Source organism: Antechinus flavipes, chromosome 4, assembly GCF_016432865.1.
Source record: "Antechinus flavipes isolate AdamAnt ecotype Samford, QLD, Australia chromosome 4, AdamAnt_v2, whole genome shotgun sequence".
In the NCBI taxonomy this organism is placed as follows: Eukaryota; Metazoa; Chordata; class Mammalia; order Dasyuromorphia; family Dasyuridae; genus Antechinus; species Antechinus flavipes.
In genome coordinates, this window is record NC_067401.1 from 55,422,973 (window position 1) to 55,439,456 (window position 16,484).

At 40.1% G+C, this 16,484-nt stretch overlaps 1 protein-coding gene across 1 annotated transcript; it reads right to left on the bottom strand.

Moving 5' to 3' along the window:
- Nucleotides 1–11,183: 11,183 nt before the first annotated feature.
- Nucleotides 11,184–16,126, bottom strand: TMEM167B (transmembrane protein 167B). Its single transcript, XM_051993164.1, has 3 exons — nucleotides 16,117–16,126; nucleotides 12,843–12,974; nucleotides 11,184–11,350 (listed from the first exon to the last, which is right to left on the bottom strand). Exons 1-3 carry the CDS (start codon nucleotides 16,124–16,126, stop codon nucleotides 11,268–11,270), a joined length of 225 nt encoding a protein of 74 aa, XP_051849124.1. The 3' UTR covers nucleotides 11,184–11,267.
- Nucleotides 16,127–16,484: the final 358 nt, after the last annotated feature.

The following is a 16,484-nucleotide window of genomic DNA, read 5'->3' on the forward strand; positions in this document are numbered from 1 at the left end:
AGACCGACATCCCGCCTATAAAGCCTAACTTCTTCCGGAAGCGCCTTTTATAGATTTTTTCCTTTTCCGCCCCGCCCCCGTCTCGAGGGATTATGGGAGTAACCATAGAGCTGTCGCCGGATGGAGCGCCTTCTATCCGTCGGCAAGCGCTGCCCCCTGGCGTTGAAACAGGGGAACCAATAGGGCTGTTAACCGATTACAGAACCTAGTTCCCTATAGAAAACTTCCAAGTTCCGGGGAAAGTGGAAAATAATGAATTCGTTATAAATGTTTTGAAATTAAATAACGCATAGCGGTACAAAAAAAAAAAAAAAAAAGGTACAATCTTTACAAAGAGTTCGCTTCCCAATAATACGGAGAGAAGAGGTGTTTTTGACAGGAATTGTGATTTGGGGGTAGGAAACTCCTGGCATGGAAAATGCCCTCCACCATACATACGCTCAGGCGCCGGCAGTCCCCGAAAGGTTTAGTGAGTTGTCTGCGGGATATGTAGCTAGTTGGCTTCCGAACCTGAGCCCGGAACGTCCTTCCTCCAAAGCTTGTCCTCCATCCTTGCGACTTCTCTGTGAGACGGGTACTGCAGGAACATTGTGCCATTTCACAGATGAGGAGCCTGAACGCAGGGAAGAGATGTCCTGCCCAGGGTCATACAAGCAGGAAACGTCGAGGTCTTTGAGGCTCCCGTCTTTCCTGACTTTATTTCGCTAACGTGCACGAGCGGCGTAATTCTTCCCGAGTCCATCGCTACAATTCATCTTTTTTCTGGCTATCTTTTCCATATTTGGAGAGGAATTTACTAACTTAGATTATAACTTCCCATGTTCCTTTTTATACGCCCAGAGTTTTAAAGAGAAAAAGTATTCAGGTGTGTTTGCTGACTTTGATGGAGTCCCTGCCGCAGCCTTCAGATGTTTTTTCCCTCTACTAAATTCTTCTCCTTTAATAATTGTGACAATTCAGAAAAAGCCAAGCATCAGATCTGAGACAGTTACTTCGGTCCTGCTTTGAAAATGTATATTTTTTATGAACTGATACAAAATACGCAAGCAAAAAATAAAAGGAAAACACAATGACAACGTAAATGGAAACAATTGAAACCGAATGACTCAAAATTATAAGAACTAAGCTTCACTCCAAAGAGCAAAAAGAAACATTCCCTCCACTCCTTTTTTTGAGGAGGTGGGTAGCCGTGAATGGCATACTACACCAGGCTTTCCATATATGGTGGTGAGTTTTGTGAACTTTATTTTCTTTGTCACAGGAATGGTTTGACAAGAGGGAAACTACCTATTAGGCATTGTAAACACAAAAGGTATCAATAAAAATAAGCTTGTTAAAGATACATGCCTATATACTCCTATCTTTTTCTAGCAGAAGTAACGGACTGTGGTGGTGAGACATTATGTACAATCCCAGATTTTTTCAGTGTTTCTTAATTTTGAACATTGTTTTCTTCTCTTATTATAAGGGACAAAAAGCATCATGGCTTCAGAACCAGGAAAGCCTGGGCTTAAGTCCTATCTCTGACAAATACTGACTATGCAAATTATTTAACCTCTTATTCAATTTATTTATTCTTATTCAAATGATTTAACCTCTCAAAATTTAGGCAACTGTTTAAAACCTTAAGTTGTAGAAAAAATACCTATCAGCACTGTTAAAGGGATTTTCCTCACCTAGGAATTCCTTTATACAGGAATGAAATTACAGAAAGACTCCCTATCTCCTTTTATAAGGTATGACTCTCTGGGAAGGGGAGAGATGCATGGAAAATGTAGGTGATGTAAAAACACAAAATACTTAGAGAAGTTTTTTTTTTTTTTTTTAGATGCTGTTTCCATTGGTCAATTTCATTTATGAAGTGTGGATAATACTAGCATTATCTGCCATGATAGGCTTGTTAGGAAAAGGCTTTGCAAACCTTAATATGTGTATTGTTATTATTAATTAGTGGCATCCTTAGCTAAAAGTATAGCATCAGTTCCCTGCCCTCAAAGAAAGAAGGCAAATAAATTTTATTAAAAGGAAAAAAAAATGAAAGTGCTTTTTAAATGCTTTATCCAAACACAAGATTTTGCAAGGGTGAATGCTGAAAATTATCTGTGCATGTGTTTTGAAAATAAAAAGCTTTACTAATGAAGGTGGCCTAGTTGTACCAGATATAAAACTATATTATAAAGCAGCAGTCATCAAAATCATTTGGATACTAGCTATGAAATAGAGAAGTTAATCAGTGGAATAGGTTTGGTTCATAGAACAAAATAGTCAATTACTATAGCAATCTAGTATTTGACAAACCCAAAGGTCCCAACTTTTAGGATAAGAATTCACTATTTGACAAAAACTGCTGGGAAAATTAGAAACTAGCATAGCAGAAAGTAGGCATAGACCAACACCTAACACCATATGTCAAGATAAGGTCTAAATGGGTTCATGATCTCTAGACATAATGATATTATAATCAAATTAGAAGAACATAGGATAGTTTACCTTCGATTTGTGGAGGAGGAAGAAATTTGTGACCAAAGAAGAACTAGAGATCATTATTGATCACAAAACAGATAATTTTGATTATATTAAGTTAAAAAGTTTTTATACAACCAAAACTAATACAGATAAGATTAGAAGAGAAGCATTAAACTGGGAAAACATTTTTACATCCAAAGGATCTAATAAAGGCTTCATTTCTAAAATAGATAGAGAAATGACTCAAATTTATAATAGTTCAAGCTATTCTCCAATTGATAAATGGTCAAAGGAAATGAATAGACAATTTTCAGATGAAGAAATTGAAACTATTTGTAGCCATATGATAAGATGCTCCAAATCACTATTGATCAGAGAAATGCAAATTAAGACAACTCTGAGATACCACTACACAACTGTCAGATCGGAACTATGCTCAAAAAGTTATCAAATTGTGCATATCCTTTGATCCAGCAGTGTTACTACTGGGCTTATATCCCAAAGAGATCTTAAAGAAGGGAAAGGGACCTGTATGTGCCAAAATGTTTGTGGCAGCCCTGTTTGTAGTGGCTAGAAACTGGAAATTGAATGGATGCCCATCAATTGGAGAATGGTTGAGTAAATTGTGGTATATGAATGTTATGGAATATTATTGTTCTGTAAGAAATGACCAGCAGAATGAATACAGAGAGACTTGGAGAGACTTACATGAATTGATGCTAAGTGAAATGAGCAGAACCAGGAGATCATTTTACACTTCAACAACGATATTGTATGAGGATGTATTCTGATGGAAGTGGATTTCTTTGACAAAGAGACCTAACTCAGTTTCAATTGATAAATGATGGACAGAAGCAGCTACATCCAAAGAAAGAACACTGGGAAACGAATGTGAACTATCTGCATTTTTGTTTTTCTTTCCGAGTTGTTTTTACCTTCTGAATCCAATTCTCCCTGTGCAACAAGAGAACTGTTCGGTTCTGCAAACATATATTGTATCTAGGATATACTGCAACATATCCAACATATAAAGGACTGCTTGCCATCTAGGGGAGGGAGTGGAGGGAGGGAAGGGAAAAATCGGAACAGAAGTGAGTGCAAGGGATAATGCTGTAAAAAATTACCCTGGCATGGGTTCTGTCAATAAAAAGTTATTATAAATTAAAATAAAAATAAAAAAAAAGAAATGAGCAGAACCAGATCATTATACCCTGCAACAGCAAGACTATACGACATAAGCATAAATGCCTTATCCAAGTTCACAAAGCTAAAGTCAGGACTAATCTCTGACAAGATGTACATAAAATATAAAATTTATAGGGTTTCTACTTTCTACTCTCATCATCCTACTGCTCCCTGTCTAATCCAAGCTTCCCAACACTGAAACATTTCCTTTCACCATTCAAATATGCCTGTGGCCTTATGAAAGGCTTTGCTAGGTGACTGGCTAGCTAATAGAATAAAGTGACTGTTCTCATGGTATCATAATTTAAAAACAAAGTTTTATAGATGACTTTTATCGTTATATCAGAGTCATTTCTGGTTATCCCCTTTCCCCCTGTCCCAACCTCCCAAGCATGGAGGTTCTCTTCTAGCAAAGAAAAACAGTTAAAGAAAAGCAATTGATAGATGGGATAGTGTTTGACAGGGCGTATACAGTATTCTGCATCTGAGATCTTTCATCGTTCTACATCCAGACTCTCTGCTTAGAGAAAGAAGGCATGTTTTCTTATCTATTCTTCTGGGACCAGGAAGATGAGTGCTCCTGACTCCTGACCTAGCACCACCTGATAAACCAGTTCTAAGGGGAGATAATAAGGTACCATACAAAAAGTACTGAATTTGGGAGTCAGGAGACCTGGGGCATGTGTAACTCTAGCTTTGTGGTTATGGCAGCATATAATTTACTCAGCTCTAATAAGGGTGTTAGTATGTCCATTGCCCATCTCTCAGGGTTCTAGTGAGGAAAGTTCTTTGTAAACCATAAAGGGCAATTTAAATATCTTGGTCAGGCTCCCAGAGGCCTCCAAACCACCAAACCACCAAACCACCAGACTCTGCTTGTGCTTGCCAGGAAGCGGAGTACCAAGGCTCCAAGCCAGATTAACTCTCACCTCCTGCCTGGGCTCCTGATAAGCACACACCACCTCTTGCTCCTTTCTGCCTCAAGGTAGGCTTCCAGAGACAGAATTCCACATGTCATGAGGATGTGCTGAGATCTTGAGGGATCATACTGAATTTTCAATTACCTGGCTTCACCATGAGCTCTCCCTATACCAATAACACTGAATCTCCAGCTTGTGATGAGCAAAACCCGAAACCCAGCTCTCCCTTACCTTGTTCCCACCCACATCAACTTTATACCCTCCCTGCATATCTTACTCCAGATCTGCCCACCCCTCCCTCCATAGTGCCTCCTGGAACTCCTGCTCCATAATTAACTCATTCCCTTTCATTTTTAATTTCTTCTTGTTCCTTCCATCTTCTGGTTCTGACACCTGGCTTCATCCAGATAATGAATCCCTGGTTATCCTCTTCAGTACTGGCCATACTATCTCTCATCCACCCCTCCTAACTCTCCAGACACACACACACACACACACACACACACACACACACACACACACACACACACACACACCCCTGGATGTCAAGCTGGAGTATTCCTTACTTTTTCAGATTCTCTCTCTTCCATCATCATTCAGCAACCTTTCCTCCTTTGAGGTTCACATTTTCTAAATTCACCACTTAAATCTCCTGCCCTTCACAATTCCCTCCCTCCTTCCTCACTGAGCTTGGTCCCTCACTAGTGGCTCATCATCTCCTTCTCAACTCCTGCCTTCCTCCTAGGACACTTCAACATATATACTGATGTTGCTTCAAATATCCTAACTTTCCAATTCCTCAAGCAGTTATTCAGCTCCCACGATCTACTTAATATCTCAGCTATACACAGGAGTGGTCATACTCTTGATTTTGCCATTACCCGCAAATGTTCTGCTTTTGTGTTCAAGAACTCCTAAATTTTTCTATTGGATCATAATTTTTTTTCATTACATTTCTCCCCATGGCTTATGATTTCTAAACTTATTTGTCCTCCAATTTCTCCATTTTTCAATACTTTTCCAGGTTATCACCCTGGCCATTCTTTCAGTTTCCAACTCTTGGTGAGACAGTTCAACTCCACACTATTTTCTATTTTGGCATCCCTTGTCCTTCTGTCTTTTCACCAATCACATCTTTCCTAATCCCACCCCTAGACTGCCCACCTCCTTCACTGCTACTTACAGGATACTGAGAGGCCATTGCCTCACTTAAATCCAATTCACTTGCAAATCAAGACATCAGCCTTCTGATGTCATTGGTCCTTTTTGGAGAACAAAAACATCAGGAAACGGGGATAATAGAGTCCACTACAAATATATGCTGCCTAATCCCAATGGTTCCTCCTTACAGCTAGGCAATCTTGCTCCTTTTTATAAAGGTCCTCATCCCACTCACAACAATGGTTATTTCAAACCTTTTCTTTCTCCAAGCCCGATTGCCCTCATCTTAGCTAAGGATCTCATACTTCACTGAAAAAATTAAGTCTATTCACTAAGAAATGCTTCCTTTTCCTCCCTTTTTTTTCAATGATGATCTATATCACCCACTACCTTCTCCTTTGTTCTGGTTCTGGTCTTTGATGAAGTAGTAGTTCTCTGAGTTCTCTGAGCCAGAACCGCTCTATAAGAACTTTTAAAGCGCATCCTTTACCATTCTATCCAGCAGATTTGCTTTTTGAATCACCATCTTTACCTCTAATTTAAAAAAATCTCTCCCCTTTTTCCTGGTTTCTTCCTTGTTGCCTATAAAAATGTTCATCACATCTTTAAAAAATATTTATCTGGTCCTACCAAACCTGTTTGCTAGAGCCAGGTGGTGTAATGAATATTGTTGAACCTGGACTCAAGATGACCCAAATTCTGTCTCTCACATTTATTTGTGGGATCTTGGGCAAGCCACTTACCCATTCTTAGACTGTTTCTTTAAATGTAAAAGAAGAATAATAAAAGTACCTAATTCATAAGATTGTTATCAAGACCAAATGGGAGAACATTCTATAAAGAGCTTTGCAAACTTAAAGCTAGCTATTATCATATATAAGTAAAATATATTAATACATAAATTATAAACATGTATATAATACATATGTTTATTTATATATGTATGTGTCTATACACATCCACATAAAAATACCATTATCATTCTGCAGGTGATCCCCAAAGCTATATGTTTAGGCTTACTCTTTCCTGTGAGCTCCAGCCCTGCATCACTAGCTGACTGACTGGACTTTATTTTTTGCAGGTAAACATGGTTTGCCCAGGATCACACTGCTAGTAAGTGTTAAATGTCATAGATTTCAACTCAGGTCCTCCTGACGCCAGGGCTGGTACCATCTAGTTGCCCGTTAGACATTCTGAACTGGACATTCTGTAGTCATCTCAAACTCAAGATGCCCAAAGCATCAACCAGTATCCTCTCCATTACTAGTAAAGGCAACACAGTTCTTTCAGGCACCCACATCTGAACTTTATAAAACATTCTTGCCTCCTCTCAATTCAAATTTCCAATCAGTTGCTGAAACCTGCCTTTTCTTTCCCCTTTGTATCTCTCATCAATTTCTCATGTTCTCCCCTCACACAGGCACAGGTCTCATCATCTCTTGCCTAAATTATTGTCTAATATAATTTATCTTTCCGCCTCAAGTCTCTTCCTGCTTTACTCCGGCCTCCACACAGCTACCAGGGACCTTTGATCCCAGATCATGTCACTTCTCCCCCCATACACATACTTAGGAAACTAGTGGCTCATTATTACTCCAAGATCAATTATATCCTCTTCTATTTAGCCTTTAAAGTTCTTAGTGATTTGGCCATTCCTAATTTTCTAGTCTTTCTACAAATTATTTCCCTTCACCAACTCTCCACTTACCAGTCCTCTGTTCCATCTGGTTATCCTCTGTAGCCAGAACACTCTCCCTCCTATTTAGCCTCTTAGAATCTTTGACTCCATCCAAAAATCAGGCCACCTAGTGCAAGAAGCCTGTCCTGATCTTTCACCTGCTACTGCTTTTCCTTCTGAGGATACCTTCTAATTACATTCCTAACCATGTATGTGTGGTCTATCTCCCAGCTTCCTAAAACTATAGTTCACAACCCCATATGGAGTCTCAATCTTTGGGAGCCATGTGAGTCATGAAATTGATTTATCAGCGTTTGATTTGTATATCTATTTCATAAACCTATATACCCAGCACCATGTAAAAATTTGGGGGGCAAAATGGGTCCTAAGTGGAAAAAGTTTAAACCTTTTTAAGTTCTTTGATGATAAAAAGGTTTTGCTTTTATTTCCAATGCTTAACATAGTGTCTGGTATTAATGATTAACAAAATTCTTGTTGATTATCAACAAGATTTGTTGATTTGTGTCCGTTATTGAGTCATTTTTCAGTCTTTTGACTTATGACCCCATTTGGGATTTTCTTAAGCAAAGTTGTTTGTCATTTCCATCTCCAGCTCATTTTACAAATGAGGAAACTGAGGCAAACAGGGTTAAGTGACTTATCCAAGGAAACACATCTAGTAAATGTCTGAGGCTGGATTTGAACTCAGGAAGAGCTCTGGCACTCTATCCAATGAATTCCCTAGCTGCCCCTCTCAAATACCATTTATAGGAAAGCTGTTACATTTTCCCCCACAAGGAGTATTTTTGGGGAAACTTCAAAAACAGGTCACTACATCATCAGATATTATTACCCTTTTTAGTAGTATCCAACTAATATTTATGAAGCCAGGCACTGGGCCAATTGGTAGACATAGAAAGACAAAAACAGCTCTTCCCTTCACAGAGCTTATATTCTTCGGAGTAAAATATATACAAAGTAAATACAAAAGTATTTCTGAAGTTGAAGAACACTGAGTAGGTATGTGAATGATCCAGATTCTGGAAAAGGGTTTTGACTTGGGGTTTAAATGAAGCTAGAGACCCAAGAGACAGAGGTAAGAAGAGAGCTTTCCACACCCAGGTAAAAACATACAGAAGTCAAACTAGGGAAACAATAGGCCAATTTAACAGAAATGTAGAATACACAAGGGGGAGTAACTTGAGCTAAGTCTGGAAAGATAACTAGAGCTGAAGGACTTCAGTGTAAAGGACTGAAATGCCAAATAGAAGTATTAGGTTTTTATCTTGAATAGAGAGCCAGGGCGTGCTATATAGTCAGATCTAGGCTTCAGGACTAAGGAGCACTCAAAAGATGATATTGAAGCAGACAAAATCTGCTTAAGACAAATGGAAATAGACAAAGGCTATAGGGAAAGAGATTTTATTTCCAAGAATTTGTACAGACAATGGTAAGTAAAAAAATTGTTTAACTTTAAAAAAGGAGCTGCCCTCCTCAATCCACCTGACATAAAGGGGAGGGGTTTGTGATCATCCTAGTTTTTATACTAGATGTCAACATCAGATATCCCAACATTGACATCTCCTTTCTTCCCTAAGCCACTAATTCACCACTGCCCAAAGGAATGGCTTTCTGGTGTTTTTGTTTGTGATTTTGTGTGGTAGAACATGTTAGCTAAGCTGATAAACTCACTCGGTTATGGAATTCTTGGTTCTCTACTTACATAATGAATTGTGAAGCTATGAAAAACACAATTAAGCATTTTCTTCGAGTAATTATGTTTATCTAGTACATTTTTGGTTCATTTTGGTAAGAAAAACATTTCAGAATAAAACTCCTCAAAAGTTCATGCTGATCAACTTAAGAAGCTATATAGATTGGTTTGGACAAACTGCTGTGAGAAACGAGACTAGTTTAATCTATGAAGCTGCTTTAAGCACCAACCTCAGAGATGTTAGTCCTAGTGGAAAAGAAAATACATTAAAGCTACTGAACTCAGTATGTGCAAAATGTGCTGAACCTGGGTCTCTAATGAGCCATCCCAAGCTCACTTCCATCAGGTGGATCTCATTCCTCCCTTTCATATCAGTCACTTAAAAGAGGCCTTTTTCCTTGTCAAAGGTCCCATCAATCCCAAGCGAACACAGAATCATCCGCTCATATTCTTCCCATAGATCAAGCCCAATAGATGGCTGTTCTGGTTGGATCTTACGATGACTTTCTACTGCTGCTGGGGGCTCTAAAGCCAATAGACTTATTTTGCTGAAACCCTACTTTCCAGCAGCTTTTCCTGGTTTGGAAGAAACAGGTATAAAAGACATCTCACCACTCTCCCCGTGGCAAGCACAGACAAAAAACTTTCCTTCTGAGAGATTTAGGAAAAGTAGAACCACTTTTTTTTTTTTTTTTTAACCTAAACAGATAATTAACAGACTCAAATCTACACTTGTTGTTCAAGGTAATTTAATGTGTTCAGCCCTTGTTATAAGAATATTTTTGATGCAGAAGCCCTGGCCTTATCAAGCCCAATGATACCACTATAGATCAAAGAAGAGATGTGGAAATGTCAACAATTTTTTAAAATGTGGAATTCTCCAAACAGGCTTGGGCATCCATTCTTTCTGGAAAACTCCCCTGATCTCAAACTCATTTCAGAAGCATTTAACTTGTCTATGTCTAGACATTATGAAACAATATGTGGATGAAGACCATCCAAATGGCAGCATACTGCCTCCTCCCCAGACTCAACTCTTCTTTTTTTCCCCCTCCCAGACCAGTTTTCAAGAAAAGTATATGTGGGATCACAAGAGGTAGCCAGACAAAAGTAGAAGTAATTGAGAACTGTCATAACAACCTAGTCTTTTCAAACAATGAGTATGGATCTTATTATATTTTGGCTAGAAATGCCAATCTTTCTAATATCTAACAACAAATGTTTGTAATATGATAAGTTCCCCCCTCCCAACTGCAAATAAATTGTAAAGTTCTTTCCTTTAAAGTTCCCCCGCCCCCAAATGGCTATATTTCAAACTTCTTTAATGATTGTATTCAAACTTAGGAAATTTGAAAAATCTACCAAGGCTTAAGGAAAACAACAGTTTACTAATTCTCCATATGCCATTTAATCTGCATTCCTGACTACCAGCTCTTTCTCTTCTCTAGGATGTATCTACTTTCTGGCCAGACCCCAAACAGATATGCCCTTCCCCAACCTTAGCCATTCCCCAAGATTGTCTTGGCAAAACTCCCACATATTCAGTACCCAGCTAGTTGGTCTGCTCTCTTTGTGCACAGAAGGCAATGTCTCTCTGTTATACCCCCAAGATGGATATAAAAAAGAGAACTTTCTAAAGCCAAACTCTTCCTTGGCATTGCATAACTCCCATTTATCCAATTTGCCTAATGCAGATTAAACAGGGGAAAAAGTGAGACTTGAAAAATACTCTCTCCCAAGAAATTATGGCCCAGTCTACTCTTCCTACTCTTCTCAGGCTTACTCAATTTTAAGAGATCCTGAAAAACTGCTGAGGAACAAAATACATGACAGGACTCTTCAGCAAGAGGTATGTAATGTTATCACCAAGAGGTGTGCTATATAGCTGAACACCATAGACTCTTTGCAGCGGATTAATTTATAAACAGATCAGAGGAAGGTAGAGAAATTGGCTTTCTGGAATCTCCCCAAGCGGTGATCCCGAGGAGCTTTTTCTAGGCCTGGCAGGGGCAGAGGATACAGCATCATCCTGGGGGTGGCTTGCTGATCTCAGTCCAGCTCTTCTACAGGGGGCATAAGTCCCTGAGAGGCCTCTTGCCCCAGGCCCCTTGATTGGCAGTTGGCGGTTTGGACTTCTTAGAGTTCATTTTATAAACAAAACGTAAAATGCCATCACAATGCAGGCAATTGCCACAGCAGCATGCAGTCTGGTTCCAATCACAGCAGCTGTGGGGGAGAAAAAAAGCAAAGAACAAAATGACCCCCTGTCTTTCAAACAATTTTTCACTTTCTGATGAACACTTTTGAAACCCCAAGTGTGATAATCAAAAAAAGTTTCAGGTTTTCTGGTCCTGAGCACCATGAGTTGTGTCTGCCATAATCTGCCTCTAATATAGATGTATCAATCCCTTCTTTCTATTTAGCACCTCTTCCTTGCCCCTTTTCTAGAATCCTCCATTTCTGACTTCTCCAGGTTAAAAAGGGGAATGGAGAGTAGTGCAGGGAAGGAAGGAAAGAAAGAAACAAGAAACTTCAAGCCCAGGCAGACCAACCCCAACCTAGGAGTGACAAGAGTTTGGCTTAATATGGGTGTAGCCACTCTCCAAGGCAGATAAGTCTCTCCCTCCTTCGGCCTCCAGTGACTTGAAAGTCATTGCATTTGAGTCCTATTAGCCTCTCTCAGGAATCTAAGAGACAGTTGTATGTTTGTCTCTGTGAATGAGAACATAAGTATCCCTTTCCCTAAAACCTTCTTTCATCTTCCTTGTCAACAGTGGTTCTTTGGTACTTCAAGGAAGACCACAAGCCTAATCTTATGCCAATGAAAACACACCAATAAAAGATCTATAACTTTTATTCTTGCTAGTCAAGCCTCCTCTTCTGTGAATGTCACTGGGCAGCCACAATGAAGTAGGATGGACACTAGACCACAGTTTAGAAAGCTTCCTCAAGGTCATGAGAAGCCAGGAAAAGAATCCTAATGTCCCAACTCAGACTTAGGATACTGGACCTGGAGTCAAGAAAACCCCAGTTCAAATCCAGCCTCAAACACTTTAGCTCTGTGACCCTTGTATATTGCTTAAGTCTTTTGTCTCAGTTTCTTCATCTGTAAAGTAGGGATAACAACAGCACCTAATTTATAGTTTTGTTATGAAGAAGAAATGAGATAATAATTGTAAAGCACTTAGACACATAATGCTAGGTAGATGTTAGCTATTATATTTGTTGTCACTGTTGTTAGCTATCATGGTGGTAATCACTTATAGAGCTTGTCTTCCAGATAAAGGAACCAAAAATGAGGTAAAAAAGTCAAAGAACAATGAAAGTCAAAACCTAAGAGGGAGGAAAACTCCAGGTTATCTTGCTTAGAATTGGAAATTTTAAAGTTGGCTTAAATCCTTTTAGTAGGATTACACCCTTCCCAACAAACTCAAAATTTTTGTCAAGATATTTTTAAAATGTATATGTTGCATCTTTTTCAGAGAATTCAAAGCACTAAAATAAATCCTTGAGTTCCTAATTACTCCTATTTTTAATGCTCATTTCTATTCTAAATGTCAGAAAAAGAATTTCCCCCAGTTCTAGATTCTTAAAACTTCTTTTCACTGCCAAAATATTCTGAAAACTTGAACCTCATCTCATATAAACCTTCCCATCTCTTGCAAATTCCTCAATGCTACTATAAAAATCTTCTCTTCCTATTCCAGCATAATCTCACCTTTGTAGAACACACCCCAGACTCCCTTTTTTTCTGAGAGCAGCCAGGTCCTGAGGCGAGGCACCTTCTTGAAGTAGGCACAGGTGCAAACAAACAGCAAACCAAACACCAGGATCCCATCCAAGGAATATACTGTGAAAGGAAAAGAAACAAAACTTGGCTTATCACTTATTGGTAGAAAAGTCAGTATCTGAGCTAAGACTGATGATGCTCCTTTAGAGGGCTGGGAGTGAACAGAATAGTGAACAGTATAAACTGGCTAGGCCATCTTTTAATAACAGAAAGCAATTTTCTGGTATTAGCAACATTGCCTCAATTAAATTTCAACAAATATTTGTTGAAAGAAAGAGCATGAAATAGATCCCCAATACTCTCGAAAGCTTCTTAAAGAGCACCTTCTTTAAATCAACTATAAAATTTTTTTCCCACCCTATACTTGCCACAGGTTATACTTGCTAGATAAAACAATGGGTATCAATTACTAATTTCACAAACATTTATTAAGCAACTACCGTGTGTCAGACATATGCTAGAGATATAAAATAAAAATGGAATAGGTCTAGAGTTTTTCCCAAAGAACTTACATGTTTGGGGGGAGGGAATGAAAGGGAAGGGGAAAGAGAAGTAAAATATATGTAAATACAAAATATATACAAAGTAATTAAAAATTGATTTTCAGGGAAAAAACACTGGCAATGAAGATTAGGAGAAGCCTCAGGTGACACCTGAGCTGAGTCTTGAAGAAGAAAGAAGCAAGTATTCTGAGAGAAGGAGATGAAGAAGTGCAGCAACTCCTAGAAGGCCCAGAGGCAGGAAGCAGAATGTGTTGTATATAGATCAATAGGAACACTACTTTAGCCAGACAGACTCAAGAATTCTGAAGTTAGACCACCTGAGAGGACTACCTAGAGAGCACCTCTCTTACAATGCCACCCAAATGATAGTATTGAAAACTTGCCAACAAGTGAGATATAAACAGATATACACACCCATCTTTTCAAATCTTTAATAAATAATGCACTTGAGATTTAAATGTGAAACAACTTGTTACTTTTACTACCTGAAATCTAAGTAACATTTAACAAAATAGTGCCCCATCCCCAGTTTAAAAAAAAAAACAAACAAACAACAACAACCACCATCAGTTCTTCTGAAATCAGGCTTCCATGCATAACAGATGACAAGAGACTGACAAGGCATGAGATATTTTTAACATATTCTTGTTATAATACACCCATTTAAAAAAAAAAACTATACAAAGGAGAGGGAAGTTTACAACTAAATACATCAGATTTGGCTCTGTTGGGATGATGGGTTGGAGAAGATGGAAAAGTTCAACAAACTTATAGGGGCCAGAGTTCATATATTTATCATTACTGGCCCATAAGTAGATAGCAACTGTGAATATTCTCTTATTAGACAGAATACAGAACAACATCTAACAATAAAAATCTCCAATTTCTTAAAGAAAAAAAGAATGTAGAGTCTTTAGCAAACCATAAATAGAATGACAAATAAGGAATCTGATCTTGAGCTCTATATTTTGTACCCTTACAACTTGAAATTTCCTTCCGGCAGGGTGGTGCCGAGGAAAAGATGCTAGATCAGCAGCCAAGGAACCTTGGTCCAAATCCAACCTAACTAACCTCTCTGACAACCAATAACTAACCTCTCTCTGAGTCTGTTTCCTCACCAGTAAAATAAGGAGTTTGGACTAAATAATTCTAGTACTTTCTTTCAGTTCTAAATCTAAATGAGCTTGCCTATATCTCAGATTTCCTACCCATAAAACCAAATTTTAGTCCTAAGGAAAATTTTAAATCAGTTGGATGCAACAGTAAATACAATCCTGATATCCTCCACCCCTCATACAAAAGTTTTTAGGCCTTCATTTAAACTACTGTCTACCCTGGCCACCTCACAAAAGATTGCCTTCAAAGGGCATGGAACCTCTGTTCTAGACCTAGTTGTGTCTGACTCTATGTGATACCATTTGGGATTTTCTTGACAGAGATATTGGAGTGGCTTGCCAGTTTCCTTTCCCTCTCTGATTTTATAGATATGGAAATTGAGTCAAAGAGGGTTAAGTGATTTGTCCAAGATCACATAGCTTGTATGTATTTGAGACCAGATTTGAACTCTTTCTGATGCCAGACCCAGTGCTTTAACCATTCCACCCTGCTAATCAGAAAAGGAACATATAAAGATTTTTAGCTTACTAAGATCATGACCATAATGCTTCTGGGGCAGATCCTACCCTCCCAGCTCAAGGAAATAAAAAGATAATAAGTATGGTAATTATCAGGTTACTTAGAAAAAAGGCATAAGGTTACCCTCCTCTCCATTTCCTCATATGGAATTCAATCTGTAGTTTCTGAAGCCAGAAATATTTCCTTGGACACAGTTTGTTACAGTTCTGCTTACCAGACTGATTCGTATGATAATAATGACATGTTTATGGAGCACTTTAAGGTGTACAGAGTACCTTCTTCACAACAACTGGTAGATCGACCTCTACAATATATCCAGAGTGTCTGGATATGATCAATTGGGTCAGAATAGTTACTTGCATTAATTTAACAAATTTATAAGCATCAATACCACAACTAATAGCCTACGATTCGGTACCAAAGGATCTGGACACGATCCGACTCCGATCCTTCATGTTAGTAACAGTTCCCCCGGACACGGTTTGCAAACCACTTTACATAATTTTATTTTCTTTTCCCAATGCCCAGAGCAGGCAGACGCTATCGCCATAGTCATTTTACACAAGAAAAAAGAGCTCATTAACTTGTTCGGGATCCCACGGCGGATGAAGAGACTTCTGATTCAGATTTCCCGACTCCGAGCCTCCCTCCCGCTCAGTCCAACTGACGAGTCACTTCTGAGCCTCAGTTTCACCTTCTGCACGAGTCTGACTCCTTTCCAACCCTAAATCCCTAGGCGCTAAACTTGTGGAGGCTCCGCTCGCAGGACGCCGACACAGGAGCCCCCTCCCCCAGCCCGGGACAGTGAGGGGGAGCCGACTGGCAAGCTCAGGCCGCCTCCCCCACCCCCCGTGACCGGTCCTGTCCGGCCACCAGCGGGTTCGGACCGTGTCTCTGGCCTTCCAGGGGCGGAGAGCGGTCCCCCGGGAGGAGGCTCCCCAAGTTTTGGGACCAGGAGGGGGGCGGGGAGAGCGGCCACGTCAGTTCGGGCCCCGCCCGCCTCCCCTCCTCTTCGGCCTGCCACGTCTCCCCTCCCCCCCTCCCCGCGCCAGGCGCCGTCTCACCGTTCGTCATGACTGCTGGGCCCAGCCGGGCCAGGGCCGGAGACCTCGGGGCTCCGGAGGCGGGCGGCTGCCGCTGTGGCGGAGACCGGCTCCCGCTTGACACTTCCCAATCTGAGCCGGGGTGACTGGCAGGGGAAGAACAACGCAGGCGCAGGAGGAGAGCGGAGAGCGCCGAACCGCGGCCAGGCACTGCCAAGTGAGCGCCGAGCGTACGTAAGGCGCGGGGCGGCGGGGAGGCGGAGGCGGTAGTCATGGCAACAGGTTTCAACGCTGGGGGCTGGACTCTCATAAAAGGCGAGGCTCCGGGCGCGTGCTAGGTAATCCTGGGCGCGCGACCATTGAACTTTGCACGTACCTCTGCGGGTATT

Coding starts and splice junctions, on each gene's coding strand:
- TMEM167B (XM_051993164.1), bottom strand. Junction 11,351..12,842: donor CTGGGGTGTGTTCTACAAAG/GTGAGATTATGC, acceptor TCTCCCCCACAG/CTGCTGTGATTGGAACCAGA.